Genomic DNA, 26,878 nt, shown 5'->3' on the forward strand with positions numbered 1-26,878 from the left:
GGTGAGCTAGGTAAGACACCCCTCTCTGTGTTTCTTCTTTGACCTCCAAGTCCTGCACCTGACTTATAATAATGACAATAAATAATAATGGCATTTATTAAGCGCTTACTATGTGGAAAGCACTGTTCTAAGCGCTGGGGAGGTTACAAGGTGATCAGGTTGTCCCATGGGGGGCTCCCAGTCTTAATCCCATTTTACAGATGAGGTAACTGAGGCCCAGAGAAGTGAAGTGACTTGCTCAAAGTCACACAGCTGACAATTGGCGGAGCCGGGATTTGAACCCATGACCTCTGACTCCAAAGCCTAGGCTCTTTCCAGTGCTTCTCCCTTATCCCAGGACCTGGGGGTTTCTGGGCAAGGGGCAATTCCTCTTTCCCATGCCTCCTGGTTAGTGTGAATTAAGGGTGAAATTGTCTTTGTATCTACCCAAGATTAATCATGGGATTGGTGTTGAGGGATGAATCTGGATGTAAAAGAGTCGGGAAACCTGCTGAATGCAGGACCAGACAGTAGCAGGACAGAAAGCACTTAGATTTGCTTTTTTTCTCATCCTCCTTGGCCTCCTCATTATTCCACCCCGAATAAAAGAGCATAAAATAAACGGAGAAGCGGCATGGCCAAGTGGAAAGAGCCAGGGCCTGGGACTCAGTATCTGGGTTCTAATCCTAGTTCTGCCACTCGTAGGCTGTGTGACATTGGACGTCACCCAACTTAGAGAAACAGGGTGGCTCAGTGGAAAGAGCCTGGGCTTTGGAGTCAGGGGTCAGGGGTTCGAATCCTGGCTCTGCCAATTGTCAGCTGTGTGACTTTGGGGAAGTCACTTAACTTCTCTGTGCCTCAGTTCCCTCATCTGTAAAATAGGGATTAAGAGTGTGAGCCCCCATGGGACAACCTGATCTTCTTGTAACCTCCCCAGCGCTTAGAACAGTGGTTTGCACATAGTAAGTGCTTAATAAATACCATTATTATTATTATTATTATCATTATCATTATTATTCTCTGTCCCTCAGTTCCCACATCTATAAAACGGGCATTACAAATGTGAGCCTCATGTGGGACACGGACTGCATCTACCCTGCTTAACTTGCATCTACCCCAGCGCTTAGTCCAGTGCCTGGCACCTAGTGAGCACTTAACAAATACAACGACAAAAAAAAATGGGACTCAAATAGGCCCCTGTGCTTCTAAAGACAATTCTAAAAAGGGATCAATTTCTTGATCTATGGAATCACTTCCTTCTCTCTGAGGTCTGGGTGGTTTTACCCTCACCCTCGCTAGGTTTCAGTCAGAGATCCTCTTTTGCCCTTGAGCTGTCCTGTTCAACTGAGCGTAGATTTGCCAGACTCACTCCCCAGGACGGAGCCGAGGAGATTCAAGCATGCAGGATGAGGATGGCTACACCATTTTACCACCCTACGTACGGCTCAACCCGTGTCACCCTGCAGCCTCCGACAAAGGTACTGTCTCTCGCTTGCTTCCTCAACCCCTCACAGCCACTAATCCAAACATAAAGCTCTAAAAATTCTACTAATTGTAATCTACCAGGGAGCAAGGATCACGTCTACTGATGATATTGTATTATACACACCAAAGCGTTTATTACAGAGCTCTCTGCACAGACTACGTGCTCAATAAATACCATTGAGTAATTTGAGAAGAAGTTGGCTTAGCGGAAAGAGCACAAGCTTGGGAGTCAGAGGGCTTGGGTTCTAATTGCAGCTCTGCCACTTGTCTGCTGTGTGACCTGGGGCAAGACATTTAACCTCTCTGTGCCTCAGTTCCCTCATTTGAGAAATGGGGATTGACTACTTCTGAGCCAAATGTGGGATTGCATCTCTCCCAGAGTTCAATACAGTCCTTGACACATAGTAAGTGCTTAACAAATACTATTATTGTTACTTTTAGACTGTGAGCCCACTGTTGGGTAGGGACTGTCTCTATATGTTGCCAACTTGTACTTCCCAAGCGCTTAGTACAGTGCTCTGCACACAGTAAGTGCTCAATAAATACGATTGATTGACAAAGATTCTTCCTCAATATTGCCTCTTCAGAGTAAATCACCTTTCTCTCTGCCTCTCCTAGGTCACTTTCTCTCCCAAACCTAGCTTAGTGGAAAGAGCATGGATGCGGGAGTTAGAGGACCTGGGTTCCAATCATGACTCTTGCCTGCTGTGTGATCTTGGAAAAGTCACTTAACTTCTCTGTTCCTTATTTCCTCATTTGTAAAATGGAGACTTAATACCTGTTCTTCCTCCTACTTAGAGTGTGAGCTCCATGCGGGACAGGGACTATGTCTGACATGATTATCGTGTATCTAGCCCAGTGTTTGGCACATAGTGAGTGCTTCATGGATTGTACCTATCTGTTGCCAAATTGTACTTTCCAAGCGCTTAGTCAGTGCTCTGCACACAGTAAGCGCTCAATAAATGCTACTGAATGAATGAACTCAATCATTCAATCGCATTTATTGAGCGCTTACTGTGTGCGGAACACTGTACTAAGCGCTTGGGAAGTACAAGTTGGCAACATATAGAGACGGTCCCTACCCTGAATGAATAACAAGTACCAAAATACCAAAAGTAATAATAATAATGGGACAGGTCAGGCGGGGATCACTCAGCCCTTCTCCGTACCTCAGAGACCCACAGACCCTGGTTGGAAAACCAGCCATCCATCACGAAGGACAAGGAGGGATATACTACATTTCAAACTTTGACCCATGGCCCTTCTAGAGGGGAATGGCCCTCGTAGACAAAGGTGAGTCTGATTAGGGCAGAGATGGGGTGCAAGGGAACGTAGGAAAGGGGCAGAGGCAGGGATATGGGGAAGACGCCATGGGAGCTTAAGTCAGTCGACCATTAGGGGATCATAAACTGAGGTCTCTGACCAAACTGACCAAACCTCCCAAGGCCCCATGTAGGAGGAGCAAGCTGTTTGTCATCTCTGGGGCCCGGGAATCTGGAGGCTATTTTGAGGGTGAGGACAGAATGGTTTCAACTTGATTCTCCATGGAACCACCACCGGTGGGAGGAATCTCTTGAGAAGGGACAACCAGGGAAAGAAAATTCCCCTTTGGAAATTTTTGCCACTGACCAGCTCGGGAAACAGGACCGTCTCATTCATTCAATCATACATTCAATCGTATTTATTGAGCGCTTACTGCGTGCAGAGCACTGTACTAAGCACTTGGGAAGTACAAGTTGGCAGCATATGGAGACGGTCCCTACCCAACAACGGGCTTACAGTCTAGAAGGGAGAGAAAGACAATGAAAACAAAACATGTAGACAGGTGTCAAAGTCATCAGAACAAATAGAATTAAAGCTATATTCATTCAATCGTATTTATTGAGCAATCAATCAATCAATCAATCGTGTTTATTGAGCGCTTACTGTGTGCAGACCACTGTACTAAGCGCTTGAGAAGTACAAGTGGGCAGCATACAGAGACGGTCCCTACCTGACAACGGGCTCACAGTCTAGAAGGGGGAGACAGACAATGAAAACATGTAGAGAGGTGTCAAAGTCATCAGAACAAATAGAATTAAAGCTATATTCATTCAATCATATTTATTGAGCACTTACTGTGTGCAGAGCACTGTATTAAGTGCTTGGAAAGTACAAGTTGGCAGCATATAGAGGCGGTCCCTACCCAACAATGGGCTCACGGTCTAGAAGGGGGAGATGGACAACGAAAACAAAACAAGTAGACAGGTGTCAAAGTCGTCAGAACAAATAGAATTAAAGCTATATTCTTTCAATCGTATTTATTGAACACTTACTGTGTGCAGAGCACTGTATTAAGCGCTTGGGAAGTACAAGTTGGCAGCATATAGAGACGGTCCCTACCCAACAACGGGCTCACAGTCTAGAAGGGGGAGACAGACAAGGAAAACAAAACATGTAGACAGGTGTCAAAGTGTCAGAACAAGCAGAATTAAAGCTATATGCGCATCATTAACAAAATAAATCGAATAGTAAATATGTCCAAGTAAAATAAATAGAGTAATAAATCTGTACAAATATATATACAAGTGCTGAGGGGAGGGGAAGGAGGTAGGGTGGGGGGGAATGGGGAGGAGGAGAGGAAAAAGGGGGCTCAGCCTGGGAAGGCCTTTTGGAGGAGGTGAGCGCTCGGAAGGGAGGAAGAGGGTTAGCTTCTTACTAGCTAACCATTATCGGGGGGATCATACGATAGGATCACAGCCCACGACAGTCCTCCTCATTAAACCGCCCCACCGGCCCCTCATGCCAGGGTGCACTTCAAGGAGATGCACAACTTGGCAGCAACTTGGCAGCCTTTTACGTCTTTAGAAGCCTGAATTCCCAGATGAATCAACGGTGTTGATCGAACACTTACTTTGCGTAGAGTACTGTATTAAGAGCACGGTCACAGCCTCCCACTACGACTGTGGGCAATTCTATGATATATAAATATATAACTATTGCTATTATTATCATGGTATTTGTGAAGCACTTCCTACGAGCCAAACACTGCGATGTCACCCAACAGTCAGGATTAGAACCCAAGTCTCCAGACTCCCACGCCTGTGCTCTTTCCACTAGGCCAAACTGCTTAGCTACAGGCAAAGAGGTCTTTTTTTCCCTATGGAACTTGTTAAGAAATAATAATAATGATGATGGTGTTTGTTAAGTGCTTAGTATGTGCAGAAGCGCTGTTCCAAGCACTGGGGGAGATACAAGGTAATCAGGTTGTTCCACTTGGGGCTCCCAGTCTTAATCCCCATTTTACAGATGAGGGAACTGAGGCACGGAGGAGTTAAGTGGACAGCGGACAAGAGGCGGAGCCAGAATTAGAACCCACGTCCGCTGACACTTAAGCCTGTGCTCTAGCCACTAGGCCATACTGCTTCCCCATGATCCTTTCGGGGTTGGGGCAAGGGCTGATGAAAGCCCTGGGGTCATAAAATAGAATGAAAAATAAAAAAACTTAAAAACTCTTCTATTACTAATTTGGGGTTCCCAAGCAGATTTTTAAAAAGATTGCAATTCATGCACAAAAACTATCTGAGCCAAAGAGGAGATTCTTTGAATCCAATATAAATTATGAGCCCAAGGAGTGCTGAACAATGCGTTGTGACATAACTGTCAATCGATCCATCAACGGTATTTATTGAGTGCTTTACGTGTGCAAAGCACTGTACTAAGTACTATGAGAAGCAGCTTGGCTCAGTGGAATGAGCACAGGCTTTGGAGTCAGAGGTCATGGGTTCAAATCCTGGCTCCACCAATTAGCTGTGTGACTTTGGGCAAGTCACTTCACTTCTCTGGGCCTCAGTTCCCTCATCTGTAAAATGAGGATTAAGACTGTGAGCCCGCTGTGGGACAACCGGATCACTTTGTAACCTCCCCAGCACTTAGAACAGTGCTTTGCACATGGTAAGCGCTTAATAAATGCCATCATTATTATTATTACTCTTGGAACTACAACAAAGCTGGGAGATGAAATTCAATCGTATTTCAATCGCATTTACTGAGTGCTTAACTGTGTGCAGAGCACTGTACTGAGCGCTTGGGAAGTACAAGTAAGCAAAATATAGAGACGGTCCCTACCCGACAGCGGGCTCACAGTCTAGAAGGGGGAGACAGACGACAAAACAAAACATATTAACAAAATCAAATAAATAGCAGCGTGGCTCAGTGGAAAGAGCCCGGGCTTTGGAGTCAGAGGCCATTGGTTCAAATCCAGGCCCCGCCACTTGTCAGCTGTGTGACTTTGGGCAAGTCACTTAACTTCTCTGTGCCTCAGTGACCTCATCTGTAAAATGGGGATTAAGACTGGGAGCCCCACGTGGGACAACCTGATCACCTTGTAAATGTCCCAGCGCTTAGAACAGTGCTTTGCACATAGTAAGCACTTAATAAATGCCATTAAAAAAATAGAATAGTAAATATGTACAAGTAAAATTAATAGAGTAATAGCACAGGGACTGGGATCAGTCACTGCGTCCCTTTTTAAAAGGAAGTTAAAATGTAATAGCGACTGAGGACAAAGGCCATTATATGGTGCCCACCATATTTTCATAATGAATAATGATTTTCTAATTGTGTAGAAGGTTAGAGTGAATAAACTCAAGGCCTTGCAGTCTGTGGAAGAAAAAATGCGCAGTTGCTTCTCTACCTACTTGCCCACATTAGGCACTGAATAAATACTCCTGATTGACGGATTTCTCAGGTGCCCAGATGTCTCTTTGCCTGTGGCCATCTCAGCTGGGCAGCGGGCAAACTCTGAGAGCTCATTGCCGATGCACAGAATTAGCCCCTGAAATTTGGCCGTACTAAGGCCAAGTACGATCTGGATTTAATTTCTCGAAACAAAATGCCCAGGCTCACACGTAGTCACTGCCAAATGTTTGAAACAGGAGGGGAAAATAATAATAATAATAATGGTATTTGTTAAGCGCTTACTATGTGCCAAGCACTGTTGTAAGCGCTGGGGGAGATACAAGGTCATCAGGTTGTCCCCCGTGGGGCTCTGTGGCTCAGAGAAGCAACGTGGCTCAGTGGAAAGAGCCCGGGCTTTGGAGTCAGAGATCATGGGTTCAAATCCCGACTCCGCCAGTTGTCAGCTGGGTGACTTTGGGCAAGTCACTTCACTTCTCTGGGCCTCAGTTCCCTCATCTGGAAAATGGGGATTAAAACTGTGAGGCCCCCCCAGGACAACCTGATCACCTTGTAACCTCCCCAGCGCTTAGAACAGTGCTTTGCACATAGTAAGCACTTAATAAATGCCATTATTATTATTATTATTATTATTAGTGGAAAGAGTGCAGTCTTGGGAGTCAGAGGTCATGGTTCTAATCCCGGATCTGCCTCTTGTCAGCTGTGTGACTTTGGGCAAGTCACCTAACTTCTCTGTGCCTCTGTTACCTCATCTGGAAAATGGGGATTAAGACTGTGAGCCCCAAGTGGGACAACTGATAATAATAACAATAATGATGGTATTTGTTAAGTGCTTACTATGTGCAAAGCACTGAAAGCACTGTTCTAAGCGCTGGGGAGGTTACAAGGTGATCAGGTTCATTCATTCATTCAATCGTATTTATTGAGTGCTTACTGTGTGCAGAGCACTGTACTAAGCGCTTGGGAAGTACAAGTCAGCAACATATAGAGACGGTCCCTACCCAATAGCGGGCTCGCAGTCTAGAAGGGGGAGACGGACAACAAAACAAAACATATTAACAAAATCAAATAAATAGAATAGTAAATATGTACAAATAAAATAGATAGAGCAATAAATCTGTACAAACATATATACATCTATACAGGTGATGTGGGGAGGGGAAGGAGGTAAGGCGGGGGGGATGGAGGGGGGAGGAGGGGGAGAGGAAGAAGGGGGCTCAGTCTGGGAAGGCCTCCTGGAGGAAGTGAGCTCTCAGTAGGGCCCAGGGGAGTTTACAGTCTTAATCCCCATTTTACAGATGAGGTAACTGAGGCCCAGAGAAGTGAAGTGACTTGCCCAAAGTCATACACCTGACAGTTGGCAGAATCAGAATTTGAACCCATGACCTCTGACTCCAAAGCCCGTGCTCTTTCCACTGAGCCACGCTGCTTCTCTTGATCACCATGTATCCTCCCCAGCACTTAGAACAGCGCTTTGCACATAGTAAGCACTTAACAAATGTCATCATTGTTGTTGTCAATCCTGGCTCCGCCACTTGCCAGCTGTGTGACTTTGGGCAAGTTACTTAACTTCTCTGGGCCTCAATTACCTCATCTGTAAAATGGGGATTAAGACCGTGAGCCCCATGTGGGACAACCTGATCACCTTGTATCTACCGCAGCGCTTAGAACAGCGCTTTGCACATAGTAAGCACTTAACAAATGCCATCATTGTTGTTAATCCCAGCTCCACCACTTGTCAGCTGTGTGCCTTTGGGCAAATTACTTAACTTCTCTGGGCCTCAGTTACCTCATCTGTAAAATGGGGATTAAGACCGTGAGCCCCATGTGGGACAACCTGATGACCTTGTATCTACCACAGTGCTTAGAACAGCGCTTGGCACATAGTAAGCACTTAACAAATGCCATCATTGTTGTTGTTAATCCCAGCTCCACCACTTGTCAGCTGCGTGACTTTGGGCAAGTTACTTAACTTCTCTGGGCCTCAGTTACCTCATCTGTAAAATGGGGATTAAGACCGTGAGCCCCATGTGGGACAACCTGATCACCTTGTATCTTAGAACAGCGCTTGGCACATAGTAAGTGCTGAACGAATACCAACACTATTATTATTATTATTATTATTATTAATCCCCATTCTCCAGATGAGGTAACTGAGGCCCAGAGAAGTGAAGTGACTTGCCCAAAAAAGAGACAAAGCACAGCAACGATGCGATTAGGCCCGGATTGGTCTTCATCAAAGACAGATAACAAGGGCAGACGGGCAGCCTTCTATACTGTGAGCCCGCTGTTGGGTAGGGACCGTCTCTATATGATGCCAACTTGTACTTCCCAAGCGCTTAGTACAGTGCTTAATAAGTAAGCGCTTAATAAATACGATTGAATGAATGAATGAATTAAAACTGTGAGCCCCCCATGGGGCAACCTGATCACCTTGTATCCCCCCAGAGCTTAGAATAGTGCTTTGCACATAGTAAGTGCTTCACAAATACCATTATTATTATTATTATTATTATTATTATTAGATACCAATGAGTAGATGGGATTGTGGTGATGAGTTTAATGAGTTCTCACCCTGGGCTTCAAGGCTGTCCATCCCCTCGCCCCCTCCTACCTCACCTCCCTTCTCTCCTTCTCCAGCCCAGCCCGCACCCTCCGCTCCTCTGCCGCTAATCTCCTCACCGTACCTCGCTCTCTCCTGTCCCGCCATCGACCCCCGGCCCACGTCATCCCGCGGGCCTGGAATGCCCTCCCTCTGCCCATCCGCCAAGCTAGCTCTCTTCCTCCCTTCAAAGCCCTATTGAAAGCTCACCTCCTCCAGGAGGCCTTCCCAGACTGAGCCCCTTCCTTCCTCTCCCCCTCATTCCCCCTCCATCCCCCCATCTTACCTCCTTCCCTTCCCCACAGCACCTGTATATATGTATATATGTTTGTACATATTTATTACTCTATTTTACTTGTACATATCTATTCTATTTATTTTATTTTGTTAGTATGTTTGGTTTTGTTCTCTGTCTCCCCCTTTTTAGACTGTGAGCCCACTGTTGGGTAGGGACTGTCTCTATATGTTGCCAACTTGTACTTCCCAAGCGCTTAGTACATTGCTCTGCACACAGTAAGCGCTCAATAAATACGATTGATTGATTGATTGATTAATGAGATCCATGTCTGGAACTGAAATTAATGGGTGTCTTGGCCTGGTTCCTCCGCCCGTCCCTGCAATGCCAGAGACAACCAGGAGAGGGCACACTTAAGAAACGCACATGCGTGATTCTCCACATTTAACCACTGCGGTTCTTTACAGAGTTTTTTTCCCTCCCACATCTCCCCTATAGATTCAGAACAGTGCTTTGCACATAGTAAGCGCTTAATAAATGTAATTATCATTATTATTATTATTATTATTATTATTATTGTTATTATTATTATTATTATCCACTCCTTCATTCATATTTATTGAGCCCTTACTCTCCCTCAGCCCCTCCCAGATTGGGTCTTCCCTTTCCCTTCCTCCACCAGGTAACTTCTGTTTTTTTATAACCTTGTTTCATCCCTGAAATATAACCTCCTGGGCCTTTAATTACTCTGGTGTTCTAGAAAAAAAAATCTACCTTCATTACCCTTCGGGTTTCAGGATAGTGTTATTTATTTATTTGTGCATATTTATTGGACATATTTATTATTTATAAATGATAAATAATAAATAAATAATAAATAATTTATTATTGAACATATTTATTGGAAATATGTGCATATTTATTGGAGAAGCAGCGTGGCGCAGTGGAAAGAGCCCGGGCTTTGGGGTCAGAGGTCATGGGTTCAAATCCCGGCTCTGCCAACTGTCAGCTGTGTGACTTTGGGCAAGTCACTTCAATTCTCTAGGCCTCAGTTCCCTCATCTGCAAAATAGAGATGAAGACTGTGAGCCCCCCGTGGGACAACCTGAACACCTTGTAGCCCCCAGCGTTTAGAACAGTGCTTTGCACATAGTAAGTGCTTAATCAATGCTATCATTATTATTATTTATTCTATTATTTATTTATTTGTGCATATTTATTCTATTTATTTTATTTTGTTAATATGTTTTGTTTTGTTCTCTGTCTCCCCCTTCTAGACTGTGACCTCACAGTTGGGTAGGGACCGTCTCTATATGTTGCCAACTTGTACTTCCCAAGCACTTAGTACAGTGCTCTGCACACAGTAAGTGCTCAATAAATGCGAGTGAATGAATGAATGAATGAATGCAGTTCATTGTCCATACCTAGGGCTATAATTCTATTTATTCTGACGATTTTGACACCTGTCTACTTGTTTTGTTTTGTTTTCTTTCTCCCCCTTCTAGACTGGGAGCCCGTTGTTGGGTAGGGACCATCTCTGTCTGTTGCCGACTTGTAATGATAATAATAATAATGATGGCATTTATTAATCGCTTACTATGTGCAAAGCACTGTTCAAAGCGCTAGGGAGGTAACAAGGTGATCAGTTGTCCCACAGGGGGCTCACAGTCTTAATCCCCATTTTACAGATGAGGTAACTGAGGCTCAGAGAAGTTAAGCGACTTGCCCAAAGTCACCTAGCTGACAATTGGCGGAGCCGGGATTTGAACTCATGACCTCTGACTCCAAAGCCCGGGCTCTTTCCACTGAGCCACGCTGATTCCCAATAGCTTAGTACAGTGCTCTGCACACAGCAAGTACTCAATAAATATGATTGAATGATCAATCGTATTTATTGAGTACTTACTGTGTGCAGAGCACTGTACTAAGCGCTTGGAAGGTACAAGTTGGCAGCATCTAGAGACGGTCCCTACCCAACAGTGGGCTTACAGTCTAGAAGGGGGAGACAGAGAACAAAACCAAACATATTAACAAAATAAAATAAATAGAATAGAATAATGAATGAAAGTTAAAGGGTCGTAATGGGAGCAGGTTGGCCTAGTGGATAGATCACAGTTCTGGGAGTCAAAGCTTCGCCACCTGTCTGCTGTGTGACCTTGGGCAAGTTGCTTTACTTCTCTGTGCCTCAGTTCCCTCACCTGTAAAATGGGGATTAAGACTGAGCCCTACGTAAGACAGGGACTGTGTCCAACCCAAATATCTTCACTCTACCCTGTCACTTAGAACAGTTCCTGGCACATAGCACAGCACTTAACAAATGCCATAATTGTTATTAGAAGCACAATGCTTTATTATCACAGTGCACTGCTATAATAAAAGAAAATATTAAAAGAGCACTCAACGTACGCATTCCTGGGTTGAAATTGCATCTGCAATGTAATCAATGAGTACTTACTGTGTGCAGAGCACTTTTCTAAGCACTTGGGAGTACAATACAACAGAATTAGTAGACATGTTAGTGACCACAGGGAGTTTACTGTCCACTCTCGATCTACTATGACATGTCTGTTAACACTCATGCAAACCCTTTTGATGTTTTCTGAAGACTTAGGCTGTGATATTTTATGATATTTGCTAATTGCTTACCACGTGCCAATCACTGAACTAACCCCTGGGTTAAATACAAGATACTCAGGTTGGATTCAGTCTCTGTCCCACAGGGAGCTCACAGTCTAAGTAGGAGGGCGTAGGATTTAATCCCCATTTTAAAGATGAGGAAACTGAGGCCCAGAGAAGTTAAATGACTTGCTCAAGGTCTCTCAGGGAGCTCACAGTTTAAGTAGGAGGGGGTCGGATTTAATCCCCATTTTAAAGATGAAGAAACTGAGGCCCATCATCATCATCAATCGTATTTATTAAGCGCTTACTGTGTGCAGAGCACTGTACTAAGCGCTTGGGAAGTTAAATGACTTGCTCAAGGTCTCACAGTGGACATATGATGGGCTGGGATTAGAACCCAGGTCCTTTGACTCCCAAACCTGTGTCTTTTGCACTAGGCCATGCTCCTCTAAACTGTAAGCTCTTTGTAGGCTGGGGATGTGTCTGTTTATTGTTATATTGTATTCTCCCAAGCGCTTAGTACTGTGCTCTGCACACGGTAAGCACTCAATAAATACCATCGCTTCTCGTGGACTGTAACCTGATGCTGAAAAGAAAGCCCTCCTCCCCTGCAAAAAAACTCAAATTTTTCAGTCCCACGCAAGTCGTGTTTAGGAATTTGGCAAAACGCTTTTTAGTTGAAAGGGAGTCACGTCACTTGAAATGTTCACCAGAGGCCCCCATCCCAGTTCTGGTCCCTGGCCTGTCTCCCACCACCACAGTCCATAATAATAATTAGCTTGGTGTTTGTTAAGCGCTTACTATGTGCTAGGCACTGTACTAAGCACTGGGGTAGATACAAACAAATTGGCTCGGACAGAGTCTCTGTCTCACGTGGGGCTCACAGTCTCAATCCCCATGGTACAGATGAGGTAACTGAGGCACAGAGAAGTAAAGTGACTGGCCCAAGGTCACACAGCAGACAAGTGGTGGAGCCGGGATTAGAATTTTGTGTCTTCTAGGCCCGTGCCCACTATGCCATCCCACTTCTACGGCCATGGTCCCAGACCTCAGAGGCTGAGGGAAACTGCTCAGCGCCTTTCCCCGGAGCCCCAGGGCCCAGGCTGAGCTTCAGGTCCAACATTTAAGCGGGTTCTGTCTTCAGGCTTCCCTCTCCTCCCCGTCATATCCTCGATCTTGTCCATCTCACCGCTGACCTCTCGCATATATCCTGTCTTTGGCCTGGAAGATCCTTCCATCTTGTATAATAATCATAATAATGATGGTATTCGTTAAGTGCTTACTAAGTGCAAGCGCTGGGGGGATACAAGGTGATCAGGTTGTCCCATGTGGGGCTCACGGTCTTCATCCCCATTTTAAAGGTGAGGGAGCTGAGGCACAGAGAAGTGAAGTGACTAGCCCAAAGTCACACAGCTGACAAGTTGAACCCACGACCTTTTAGACCTTTTAGACTGTGAGCCCACTGTTGGGTAGGGACTGTCTCTATATGTTGCCAATTTGTACTTCCCAAGCGCTTAGAACAGTGCTCTGCACATAGTAAGCTCTCAATAAATACGATTGATGATGATGATGATGACCTCTGACTCCAAAGCCCAGTCTCTTTCCACTGAGCCATGCCGCTTCTGTATCCGACAGACAATTACTCTCCCCGCCTTCCAAGTCTTACTGAAGGCACATCTCCTCCAAGAGGCCTTCCCTGACTAAGCCCTCCTTTCCTCTTCTCCCACTCCCTTCTTCCTCACTTTCTCCCTTTATTGCCACCCCCCACCAAGTCCCACAGCATTTATGAACACATCTGTCATTTATTTATTTATATTAACGTCTGCCTCCCCCTCTAGTCAGTCTGTAAACTCATTATTGGCAGGGAATGTGTCCGTTTATTGTCATATTCTACTCTCCCAAGCTCTTAGTACTGCGCTTTGCAGATAGTAAGTGTTTAATAAATATGACTGACTGAATGAATATTTTGAGATGGTGAGCCCTTCGACTGTAAGCTTGTTGTGGGTAGGGAAAGGGTCTGTTATTTGTTATATTGTACTCTCCCAAGCACTTATTACAGTGCACTGCACACAGAAAGAACTCAATAAATACAATTGATTAACTGAGTCCATTGAGGGCCAGCTTCCATACCTAATTCCCACTTATGTATTCATTCCCAGCACTTAGAACAGTGCTCTGCACATAGTAAGTGCTTAGTAAATGAAAGTAACTAAATAGATACCTTTTTGTCCAGCGTGACCAGTGGATAGAGCACGGGCCTGGGGGATCAGAAGGATCTGGGTTCTGGTTCTGGCTCTGCCACTTGTCTGCTGTGTCACCTTGGGAAAGTCACTTCACTTCTCTGTGCCATAGTCACCTCACCTATAAAATGGGGATTAAGACTGCGAGTCCCAAGTTGGGATATGAATCGTATCCAATCTGATTGCCTTGTAATAATAATAATAATTGTGGCATTGGTTAAACTTACTATGTGCCAGGCACTGTACTAAGCACTGAAGATGGAGAAGGAGACAGAGAATGAACGGCCAGGAAGATGAGGGGAGAACCAGGAGAGGACAGAGTCAGTGAAGCCGAGCTTGGATAACATTTCCAGCAGAAGGGGGTGGTCCACAACGTCAAAGGCAGATGAGAGGTAGAGGGGGATTAGGATGGAGTAGAGGCCGTTGGATTTGTCAAGAAGGAGATCACTGGCGACCTTTGAGAGAAAGGTTTCTGTGGAGTGAAGGGGACAGAAACCAGATTGGAGGAGATTGAGAATCGGAGGAGAGGAATTTGAGACACTGGGTGTAGACAACTCGCTCAAGGAGTTTTGAGAGTAGGAGTCAGTTAGGGAGGGAGATTCTCAGTCTCCTTCATGGGCTCCTCCTCCGCCTCCCACCCCCCAACTGTAGGGATCCCTCAAGGTTCAGTTCTGGGTCCCCTTCTATTCTCCATCTACACCCTCTCCCTTGGAGAACTCATTCGCTCCCATGGCTTCAACTACCCCATCTATGCGGATGATCCCCAAATCTCCATCTCCAGCCCTGATCTCTCTCCCTCTCTCTGGTCTCGCATTTCCTCCTGTCTTCAAGACATCTCTACCTGGCTGTCCTACTCTCACCTCAAGCTTAACGTGTTCAAAACAGAACTCCTTATCTCCCCACCCAAACCCTGTCCTCCCCCTGACTTTCCCATCACTGTAGACAGCACCACCATCCTTCCTGTCTCACAAGCCCATAACCTTGGCTTATCTTTGATTCCTCCCTTTCATTCAACCCACATATTCAATTCATCACTAAATCCCGTTGGTCCCACCTTTACAGTATTGCGAAAATCTGCCGTTTCCTCTCTATCCAAACTTCCTCTCTATCCCAACTTTAGCGTGGCTCAGTGGAAAGAGCCCGGGCTGTGGAGTCAGTGGTCGTGGGTTCAAATCCCGACTCTGCCAACTGTCAGCTGTGTGACTTTGGGCAAGTCACTTAACTTCTCTGCACCTCAGTTACCTCATCTGTATAATGGGGATTGATTGTGAGCCCCCCGTGGGACAACCTGATCACCTTGTAACCTCCCCAGTGCTTAGAACAGTGCTTTGCTCATAGTAAGTGCTTAATAAATGTCATTATTATTATTCTACCTTGTTAATATAGTCACTCATACTATCCTGCCTTTATTACTGTATACGCCTCCTTGCTGACGTCACAGCCGCCTCTCCCTCCCCACTCCAGTCTGTACTTCACTCTGCTGCCCATATCATTTTTCTACAGAAACTTTCAGGACATGTATGCCCACTCCTCAAAAAACTCCAGTGGCTGCCCAGCCACCTCTACATCGAACAAAATCTCCTCACCATTGGTTTCAAAACAGTCCATCCCCTTGCCCCCTCCTACCTCACCTCGCTACTCCCCTACTACAACCCAGCCCACTCGTTTCATTCCTCTAATGCTAAGCTCCTCATCTCTTCTATCTTGCTGCCCTTGCCCACATCCTGCCTCTGACCAGGAACGCCCTCCCTCCTCAAATCTGACAATATCGCTGGCCCTCCCACAAAGTCTTATTAAAGGCCAATCTCCTCCAAGAGGCCTTCTCTGACTAAGCCCCCCCTTTCCTTTTCTCCCACTCGTTTCTTGTGTCACCCTGACTTTCTTTGTTATCCCCCGTCTCAGCCCCCACAACACATATGCACAATTCTATAATTTATTTATGTGTGTTAATGCCTGGCTCCCCAGCTCTAGACTGTAAATCTGTTGTGGGCAGGGAATGTCGTCTGTTTGTACTCACCCAAGCACTGGGTATAGTGCTTTGCTCTGCACACAGTAAGTGCTCAATAAATATGATTGAATGAATGAGTGAATGTGCACGTATATGAATGCCTCCCCATATGCATTGGGTGTATATATTGAGTATATGCTACGTAGGCGTAAGGAAGTCTGAGCCTTTAGTGACTTTGAACAGTAAAAGTATTAGAAAGAGTCACTCGTTCGGGAGGTGCGGAGGTGAAGAAAAGAGGTTACAAGTAGAAGACGACAGATCAGTTAATGGGGCTCGGAGACCAGCTTCGCCCCTTCGGAGAGGGGCTTTCGTGACTTAAGAAGAAATACATGCAGCCAAATAGATCTTGTTGTTTTTAAAAGAGGGAAAAAGAAGAACTTACCCAATCTGTGAGTCAACGTCATCATTTCCTCCTTTTGGAGGCCTGGAAGGAGCCACTCTGTTTGCCCAGTCAGCCTTCCAGATAGACACCCCTTCCTGTTCCTCCATTTTAGAGAGAGGCACAGGTGGGCTAGTCTGACCGAGTCTGCCTCTTTTCCTTCTCCTTCTCCCCCGAGCAGGACAGAGCTGCCTAGATTCAAGAATGGAAGATGAGGATGGCTACACCATCTTAAATCCCCGCACCCGCGCCTTCGCTCGGGACCCCGCGGCCTCAGACAAAGGTAGCAGCAGCTCTCTTGTCCCTTTGGAGCCACTTCTAGCTACCACAGACTCCCGCCAGGCCACAGGGACTGCTGGGCTGAGATTCAGAAGGTGGTGTTTTCCAAGGGGGTTCAAACCTCTTTGCACATCCGAGGGGTTACAGCAGTGGGCGAGAAGTTGTGGGTATTTTTAACCGGTCCCTCTGGACCAGTTGGCCCTGGTACTGCACCGTGTGTGAGGGGAAACAAGAACAATGCGGAGGTTTTTGGTGTGGCTGCCTCCACACTACAATGATACCTGAGGTATCAAGAATCAGGATACCCCATTTCCTTTCACCTGGAAGTTGAAGAGGATCTTCCTTGGGGTTGAAATTGGCCACATGGGGAGAGGTTAGAGCAGAGCCTCTTGGCGCTGAGGAGGGCTGGGAATGGTGAGGGGCCTCAGATCTGGGAGGGAGAGCTCCTCGTGGAGAATGAATCCAGGCAGGGTCTGACTGGAGGCTCAATTCTTTAATTAAAAAGAAATTGAAGGGGGCCCGGCTTAGCTTTTCAATTTGTAATATTGCTGAAACGAATGTGCCTTTAAGACTTCCTCATCATTATTAACATTAATGTGCTCTCAGCTCATCCCTGCATTCCCATTTCAATCTGACTGAGCACAGAGTCAGAGTGCAGATCCAGATGTCATCACCTGCCACAAATGAATAAGCCTGTCACGGTGTGGCTTAAGTGAAAAGAGCACAGTCTTGGAAATCAGAGGACATAGGTTCCAATCCCGGCTCTGCCACTTGTCTGCTGTGTGACCTTGGACAAGCCACTTAACTTCTCTGTGCCTCAGTTACCTTACCTGTAAAATGGGGATTAAAACTGTGAGCCCCACGTGGGACAACTTGATTGCCCTGTATCTACTCCAGTGCTTAGAACAGTGCTTGGCACATAGTAAGCACTTAACAAATGCCATTATTATTATCTTCTAGACTGTGAGCCCACTGTTGGGTAGGGACTGTCTCTATATGTTGCGAACTTGTACTTCCCAAGCACTTAGTACAGTGCTCTGCACACAGTAAGTGCTCAATAAATACGATTGAATGAATGAATGAAAGGTTCTCCTGGATAAGAGGGCAGGAGCAGGGGAGGAAATGGATAGAACACGGGCCTGAGTGTTGGTAGGACCTGGATTCCAATCCTGGTTCTGCCGCACAATAATAATAATAATAATAATGGCATTTGTTAAGCACTTACTATGTGCAAAGCACTGTTCTAAGTGCTTGGGGGAATACAAGGTGATCAGGTTGTCCCATGTGGGGCTCACAGTCTTAATCCCCATTTTACAGATGAGGGAACTGAGGCCCAGAGAAGTGAAGTGACTTGCCCAAAGTCACCCAGCTGACAAGCGGTGGAGCTGGGATTCGAACCCATGACCTCTGACTCCCAAGTCTGGGCTCTTTCCACTGAGCCATGCTGCTTCTCATGTCTCCTGTGTGATCTTGGGCAAGTCACTCCACTTCTCTGTGCCTCAGTTACCTCATCTGTAAAATGGAGATTACAGTGTGAGCTCCATGTGGGACAGGGACTGTGCCCAACCTGATTAACTTGTGCCTATCACAGGGTTTAGAACAGTGCTTGGCACATAGTAACTATTTAACAAATACTATTACTATTATTCTTATTACTATTATACACTCTGCTCCTTGTGGTCGATACTGGGGACCCAAGGACCATCATTCCTGCTGCTTTGCTCCTTCATGTCTCCTGAGTGGGGATTGTAAACTCTCTGTGGGCACCAGCTCTATGATATTGTACTTTCCCTAGAAGTCGGTACGGCGCTTTGCACTCAGGAAGCGCTCAGTAAATACCATTGACTGATTGGAGAGTCACTCTGTGATACTGGGAGAATTCAGCAGCTCTTTCAGAGAGCGAAAGGAAATACTGACCCGCCATTACTGAGCAGCACCTAGTCTGACCTGTTTTCCAGGAATCGGCCTTTCCCAGATAATAATAATAATAATAATAATAATAATAATAATAATAATAATAATAATAATAATAATGGCATTTATTAAATGCTTACTATGTGGAAAGCACTGTTTTAAGCGCTGGGGAGGTTGCAAGGTGATCAGGTTGTCCCACGGGGGTGCTCACAGTCTTAATCCCCATTTTCTAGATGAGTGAACTGAGGCACAGAGAAGTGAAGTGACTTGCCCAAAGTCAAACAGCTGACAATTGGCAGAGCCGGGATTTGAACCCATGACCTCTGACTCCAAAGCCCATGCTCTTCCCACTGAGCCACGCTGCTTCTCATGGGAAGATCCTCCCCTTTCCCAGCTCTTTCCTGGGAGATCCCCTGGGAAAGAATCAGGGGTCAAGGGGAGGGAGGCTCCACGAAGCTTCAGGGAGAAGCCGCATGGCTCAGTGGAAAGAGCACGGGCTTTGGAGTCAGAGGTCATGGGTTCAAATCCCGGCTCCACCAATTTTCAGCTGTGTGACTTTGGGCAAGTCACTTAACTTCTCTGTGCCTCAGTTACCTCATCTGTAAAATGGGAATTAAGCCTGTGAGCCCCACCTGGGACAACCTGATCACCTTGTAACCTCCCCAGCACTTAGAACAGTGTTTTGCACATAGTAAGCGCTTAATAAATGCCATTATTATTATTATTATTATTATTCAGGGAAGAAAAGGCATGTGTTTGACTCCAGAGTTGTGAAAACGTTGTGGTTTTCAGCTGGGAACCGGAAATGAGAATTCACAGTAGTTGAGATCAGAACTTCGCATTATGACGGTGCGGACATAGTATCATTAGCTCCTGGAATGCCCTCCATCCTCACATGCCCCAAACAATCACTCTCCTCCATTTCAAAGCCCTGCTGACAGCTCACCTCCTCCAGGAGGCCTTCCCAGACTAAACACCCTCTTCATCTGCTCCTCCTCCCCTCCCCATCACCCCTACTCCCTCCCTCTCCTCTACCCCCTTCCCTGCCCCACAGTACTTGGGTATATATGTACATATTTATTATTCTATTTATTAATGATGTGTACATGTCTATAAGTTGAAAGAGCACAGGCTTTGGATTCAGAAGTCATGGGTTCAAATTCCGACTCCGCCAATCGTCAGCTGTGTAACGCTCAGAATTCTGGTAGCAGTACTATTTATGGAGGACCTACTGTGGGCAGAAGGCTGGAGTGAGCACTTACGGATGGTGCAGATCAATCAATCAATCAATCATACTTATTGAGCGCTTACTGTGTGCAGAGCACTGTACTAAGCGCTTGGGAAGTACAAGTCGGCAACACATAGAGACAGTCCCTACCCAACAGCGGGCTCACAGTCTACAAGGGGGAGACAGAGAATCAATCAATCGATCAATCGTATTTATTGAGTGCTTACTGTGTGCAGAGCACTGTACTAAGCACTTGGGAAGTACAAGTTGGCAAAATATAGAGACAGTCCCTACCCAACAGTGGGCTCACAGTCTAGAAGGGGGAGACAGAGAACAAAACCAGATCACTGGACTGGTTGCTAAGCACTGTGCTGGGTACTTGCTGTGTACAGAGCACTGCGCTGTCTCCTTGCTGACTTCCCTTCCTCCTCTCTCTCCCCACTCTAGTCTATAGTTCACTCTGCTACCCAGACCATTTTCCTACAAAAACATTCAGGCGCTGTTCCCTATTCCTCAAGAAACTCCAATGGTTTCTCATCCACTTCTGAATCAAACAGGAACTCTTTACCGTCAGTTTTAAAGACCTGAATCACTTTGCCCCCTCCCACCGCACATATTGCTCCTCTCATGTCAACCTCTTCACAAGCTTCTTTTAGACTGTGAGCCCACTGTTGGGTAGGGACTGTCTCTATATGTTGCCAATTTGTACTTCCCAAGCGCTTAGTACAGTGCTCTGCACATAGTAAGCGCTCAATAAATACGTTTGATGATGATGATGATGCAGCTTCAATCTTGTCTATCTCCCCTCCAACCTCTCACCCGTGTCCTGCCTCTGGCCTGGAATGTCTTCCCTCTTCATATCTGACAGTCAATTAGGCTCCTGGCCTTCAGAACCTTATTGAAGGCAAATCTCCTCCAAGAGGCCTTCCCTGACTGTGCCCTCCTTTCCTCTTCTTCCACTCCCTTCTGTGTCACGCTGATTTGCTCCCTTTATTCCCCCCTCCCTCAGCCCCACGGCGCTTATGTACATATTCTTAATGTATTTATTTCTCTTAATGTCTATCTCCCCCTTTAGACTGTAAACTCATTGCAGGCAGGGAATGTGTCTGTTACATTATCATATTGTACTCTCCCAAGAGCTTAGTACGGTGCTCTGCACGCTGTAAACCTTCTATAAATACCATTGATTGAGTGATCAACTTGTACTTCCCAAGTGCTTAGTACAGTGCTCTGCAAACAGTAAGCGCTCAATAAATACTATTGAATGAAAGAATGAATGATTGACAACCACTGGAGATTCTTAAAATAGCCCTCAACAGGTGAGCCTACCAATCACTCGCTAAATGGATGAGGGCGGTGGAGGCTGTTGGAAAAGCAGGATGGGAAAGGAGAAAGAAGGGCTGGGATAGTGGAGTGGAAGGAGCAATACGCATCTGGAAAGGAACAGGGCTGTGGAAGGGAAACTGGAAATCCAGGAACTGAAGGTGGAAACAATCATTCCTAGCCCCCAGCCCCCAGCATTCCCCAGTGCCCTGAGTTTCGATCCCAGCCTTCCAGTTGGCCAATCCGTCCTCTTCCTCTCCCTCTCTCTCTTGCCTCAGGTCTTCCAGCTGTGTCTCCTCGCTGGCGTCCTGCTGCAGTGACTCTTGGTATCGTCTGCCTGGGCCTTCTTGGAGCCACCGGGATCTTGGGTACGAAGACCCAGCAAGGGCAGGGATGACACAAGATTCCGGGCGGGATCCACCGGCCCACCGGTCCCCTTCCCACCCCCAGCATCCCCTCAGACCACCACCCCACGGGACCTAGAACAGCAGCAGCGGGAACCCGCCAGCTGGCAGTTGGGGGAAGAGGTGATCAGCAGTGCCACTTGACTGCTAAGTGACTTTGGGCAAATCACTTCTCTTCTCTGTGCCTCCATTTCCTCATCTGCAAAATGGAGACTAAATTCCTGTTCTCCCTCCCACTTGGCCTCATACCTAACGGGGACTGTGTCTGATGGGATTTGCTTGTATTTTACTCAGTGCTTAGCCCACAGTAAACACTTAACATCCCTCTCTGGGTCGCACCTGGAGAGTTTCCAGTACTCTACCAGTGGAGGGAGAGTCAAGCAGAGGCGTATCCATTCCATTCCTAGCTCGGGCAGTAGCCAGCAAGTGGGAAGCAATCTGCTACGAGTCAAAACTCACCTGTGCTGGGCATAGGGTGGAGACTGGAGACTCACATTCACTGCATGGAAGGAGGCAGTGGTAAACCGCTTCCATATTTTTACCAAGAAAACTCTCCAGATACATTACCAGAACGACTGCAGATTGATGTGGGGCATTTTGGGAGAGATGGCATTGCTATGGGTTGGAGATGACTTGACAGCCTAAGAGAAACACGCACGAACAGCAAAAATATTATAATTATTTTATTTTTCTTATTGATCAGCTCAGGGAGGGCTTATGTTAAGACCTCTACCCTTCACCTTCCAGTCCCCAGGACCTCAAGTGACCGCCCCCACACCCACTATCCCAATCTCAAGGAATTGGGGGGGTTCAATCCTTACTTCCTTCTGTCTCCTCAGTCTTCCCCGACCCCCACTGTCCTCCTACCTCTGACTGGCCAATTCTTCATCCCCAAACCATGCTCTCTCTCCGCTATGTCTCCTCATGATTTACCCGAGATGCCAGGTGGGGCATTTTGAATTCAATTTCCCGATTGAATCCTCTCCCTTTCTCTCTCTCGTCTCCCTCTCATCTTCCCTGGATCCTATTGCTAGTTTCTCCATTTTTCCCAAGTCACCTTCCTGTGGCTGTGACCATGCCTGGGGCTAATTTTTCCATCTCAGAATCTGATTCTTGTGCTCCTTCTCTTTCCCTCCTCTTAAAGGGTGATTTCATGCGTATTCTGAGGTATTTCGGTGGACTATACTGTTGTGTAATCAACTCCATCCCCTCTGCTGGGGTTGTGATTTGTAGCCTTTCAGGTAGTGAGACCAGTGAACTGCCACTGTTCATCAGAAATGCCAAAGGAACATTTTCAACCATCCAAGTCTCCTCCAGTCTGGAAATGGGACTCTACAAACATCCCAGAAACCACAATCACGATACTAGGTGAGTAATGTCCAGGGGAATACTGCCTCTGATTGTTTTCTGAAATTGACAGGAAGCTAAGGCCCAGGGAAACTTCTCTGGGTCACACTAACGGTGATTTCAGGTATTCACCCGAGCATCCTTCCATCAGTCGACCATACCAACCTACTCACTGTACCTCGATCTTGTTAATCTCTTAGCTGACCTCTCGCTCTCATCCTGCCTCTGTCTTGGAACCCCCTCCATCTTCATATCTGACGAACAATTACTCTCCCCACCTTCAAAACCTTACTGAAGACACATCTCCTCCAAGAAGCCTTCCCTAAGCCTTCATTTCCTTGTCTCCTACTCACTTCTGCATCACCCTGATTTGTTCCCTCAACTCCAACACAGCCCCACTGCACTATATGCCTATCCATAATTTATTCAATAATAATAATCATGGTAATGATGATAATGATAATAACAATAATGATAATTGTGGTATTTGTTAAATGCTTACTATGCGCTAGGTACTGTACTAAGTCCTGGAGTAGATACAAGATAATCATAATGGCATTTGTTAAGTGCTTACTCAGTGCCAAGCCCTGCTCTAATCACTGGGGAGGATACAAGGTGATCAGGTTGTCCCACACGGGGCTCACAGTTTTAATCCCCATTTTACAGATGAGGGAACTGAGGCACAGAGACGTTATTAGACTTGCCCAAAGTCACACAGCTGACACTTGGTGGAGTCAGGATTTGAACCCATTACCTTTGACTCCCAAGCCCGTGCTCTTTCCACTGAGCCACGCTGCTCAGTTTGGACACAGTCCCTGTCCCACATAGGGCTCACGGTCTTAATCCCCATTTTAGAGATGAGGTAACTGAGGTAAAGAGAAGTCACACAGCAAATAAGTGGTGAAAGTAGGATTAGAATCCAAGTCCTCTGACTCCCAGCTCTTTCCACTAGACCACACTGTTGATATTGTTTACATTAATGCATGTTTCCCCCTCTAGACTGTAAGCTTGTTGTGGCCAGGGAATATGTCTACTGACTCTGTTATATTGTACTCTCCCAAACACTTATTACAGTGCTCTGCACACAGTGAGCACTCAATAAACATGATTGATTGAGTGATTGATTGATCACTTTCTGTGTGCAGAACAGTGGTTGGGAAAGTAAAATATAATGAACTTGGCAGATGAGATCCCTGCCCAGAAAGAGCTCACATTCTGCAGTGTGGGACAGACATTAAAATAAATTTCATATAGGGGAAATGTCAGAGCATAAAAATATTTACATGAGTGCTGTGGGCCTGGGGTGAGTAACAAAAGTATCTTGATCTCATCTCTCTGGCCAACAACCTCTTGTCCACATTATCCCTCTGACTTGGCACTCCCTCCCCTTTCATAATAATAATAAGCACTTAGTACAGTGCTCTGCACACAGTAAGCGCTCAATAAATACAATTGAATGAATGAATGAATAATAATAATGATGATGATGGTATTTGTTAAACGCTTACTACGGGAGAAGCACTGTTCTAAGCACTGAGGGGATACAAGGTGATCAGGTTGTCCCACATGGGGCTCACAGTTTTAATCCCCATTTTACAGATGACGTAACTGAGGCCCAGAGAAGTGAAGTGACTTGCCCAAAGTCACACAGCTGGCAAGTGGCGGAGCCTTGATTAGAACCCATGACCTCTGACTCCCAAGACTGGGCTCTTTCCACCGAGCCACGCTGCTTCTCTTCTGCTTCTCTTTTCACGTTCAGCAGATCACCACTTTCCCCACCTTCGAAGGCTTATTAAAATCATATCTCTTCCAAGAGGCCTTCCCCAGTTGAACTCTCTTTTCTGGGGAGTTGAGAAGAGGATCAGTAGGAGAGAAGGACAAGAGCTCTAACGGATTCTCTCTTTGGTTCCAGGTCCCAGACCCAGAATTTGCCCACTGAGGTGGATTAGACACGGCGATTCTTGCTATCTCCTCCGTTCTACCCTAGACAACTGGAGTAGGAGTAAAAGATTTTGTGTTTCTCAGAATTCCCAACTCCTGCAGATCGATAACCAAGCAGAGCTAGTAAGTTTCTGTCTCCGCCACCGACCTCGGTGTCGGGCCGGTAAGGGGAACGAGGATGAAGACTCCAGAAATGGAGGTTGTTTTGGGGGGCCGGGAGGTTGAGTTGGCTTCTGTTTCCTCCCAACATAGGGTCAGTCCAGATCCCCTGGCAGGCAGGCAAAGAATATATCTGGCTCCAATCTTTCCCTCAGCTCCTCCTGGCTCTAGTTGATCTCTTTGATCTGGGCTCCCTGCCCCCTGCCTTCCCAGTTCAATCTTCCCACTAAATTCTACCTGGAAAGATTAATCCACCGAGCTCCCAGGAAAGGAGAAGCAGCATGGCCTAGTGGATAGAGCCTGAGCCTGAGAATCAGAAGGACCTGGGTTCTAATCCAGATTCTGCCATTTGCCTGCTGGGTGACCGTGGGCAAGTCACTTCACTTCTCTGTGCCTCAGTTCCCTCATTTATAAAGTGGGGATTAAGTCTGTGAGCCCCCTTGTGGGACAGGGACTGTGTCCAACCTGATTCACTTGCCTCTACCCCAGCACTTAGAACAGGGCTTGACACATAGTAAATGCTCAACAAGCACTAACAATGTTATTATTATTATTAATAAAAGATGGTTGGAGAGTCCAGGGCAGCAGAATGGGAGGCAGAGTGGTCTAGTGGAAATAACGTGTGTCTAGGAGGCAGCGGATCCACGTTCAAGTCCCACTGGCCTGCTAGGTTACTTCAGGCAAGTCACTTACTTCTCTGGGCCTCAGTTTACTCCACTCTGAAAGGGGTAAAGTATTATCTACCCTTCCCTAATTCACAGGGCTGTGGTGAAGCTTTTCAAATTTACGGTATGATTATTATCTCCCATCATGGCAGGGCACTGACTGTTAATAAATCGAGTTCCTCCTTTCCTCCCATCACCCCCAGCACTTTCCAATGAGCCTGTCGGACTAGCTGACGTGGTTCATCCCTGGAGCCCAGACCTGGCGCAGGGAACAGCGTTTCAGCCCAAAATCCTGGACTCACCCCAACTCATGTCTTTATTTGAATTCCCTGCAGGACTTTATAAAACACCTCACGTCCAACGAATCTCAGACGTCTGTCTGGATAGGCCTGTCTTCCCGCAGTGATGGTTCCTGGATCTGGGGGGATGGCTCCGCTTTCTCTCCTGACCTGTAGGTATCTGGGCAGGCACATAGGTCAACTGGTCCATCCCTCTGTCTCTCTGGGGATCCCAGCTGGGACATATGTGCTTTGGTGGGGCCAAGCAGTTCTCCCTCTGAACTACAAAGTCAAGGGTATTCTAGACAACCGAGGGCAACCTAAGACAAAGAGGGAGAGGCGGCATGTGAGGAACCCAGAAGCAGTATAGGAGGATGGAGGGTGGAGGGAAAACTAGGAGTGAGCCAGGGGAAGAAATGAGGATGTCCAGAGGAGGAGAAGACTTGGACTATTCTGTTTCTTGAGGAAGCAAGTTTGAGTTTAATTTGGGATTAACCGCACTTTCTCGGTTCTGATTTATGAACTCTGGTTTTACCCTGAACTTTGAGAAGCAGCATGGCCTAAGAGAAAGAACACAGGCCTGGGAGTCGGAGGAACTGAGTTCTAATCCCAGCTCTGCCATTTACCTGCTGGGGGACTTTGGGCAGGTCACTTAACTTTTCAGTATCTTGTTTCCCCCATCTGTATGATGGTGATTCAGTATTTGTTCTCCCTCCTACTTTGGCTGCCAGCTCCATATGTGACAGGAACTGAGTCCATACTGATTATCTTGCATGGATCCCAGCACTTAGTAAGTGCTTGACACATACCAGAAAATAAATACCACAGTTATCACTCTTGTTATCATTATTATTATTATCATCATGCGAGAGCCTTATCTCAGTCTACTGAGACCAAATCAAAGGTAGAAACAATTATTCTCTCTGAGTGCTTTACACACCCCGATCCGAGGTTCATTCTCAAATTCCATTTGGCTACCAATTCAATCTATAAATCAGTGGTATTTATTGAGCAATTATTGAGTGCGGAGCAATATTTACTCATGATTATCAGATCATCCAGATGTTGGAGGGGCAGTGGAGACAGAACAAGCCTGGGATTCAGAAGATCCTGGGTT

The 26,878-nt window shown here is 46.3% G+C and overlaps 1 protein-coding gene across 2 annotated transcripts in view; it reads left to right on the top strand.

The window, feature by feature from the left end:
• The window catches only part of CLEC7A (C-type lectin domain containing 7A), a 31,375-nt gene that overhangs the window by 2,985 nt on the left and 1,512 nt on the right, over nucleotides 1-26,878 (top strand). Inside the window, exons 1-6 of one of the 2 annotated variants that reach the window (XM_038759494.1) lie at nucleotides 1,288-1,457; nucleotides 16,405-16,506; nucleotides 21,246-21,335; nucleotides 22,605-22,739; nucleotides 24,631-24,782; nucleotides 25,819-25,934. In XM_038759494.1, coding sequence (XP_038615422.1) covers nucleotides 1,379-1,457; nucleotides 16,405-16,506; nucleotides 21,246-21,335; nucleotides 22,605-22,739; nucleotides 24,631-24,782; nucleotides 25,819-25,934 — 674 coding nt within the window. In that variant the 5' untranslated portion in view covers nucleotides 1,288-1,378. Of the gene's footprint in view, nucleotides 1-1,287; nucleotides 1,458-16,404; nucleotides 16,507-21,245; nucleotides 21,336-22,604; nucleotides 22,740-24,630; nucleotides 24,783-25,818; nucleotides 25,935-26,878 lie in introns of those variants that run through there. The other variant, XM_038759495.1, reaches the window with a different exon arrangement.

This window comes from Tachyglossus aculeatus, chromosome 17 (assembly GCF_015852505.1).
Source record: "Tachyglossus aculeatus isolate mTacAcu1 chromosome 17, mTacAcu1.pri, whole genome shotgun sequence".
NCBI classification, from domain to species: domain Eukaryota; kingdom Metazoa; phylum Chordata; class Mammalia; order Monotremata; family Tachyglossidae; genus Tachyglossus; species Tachyglossus aculeatus.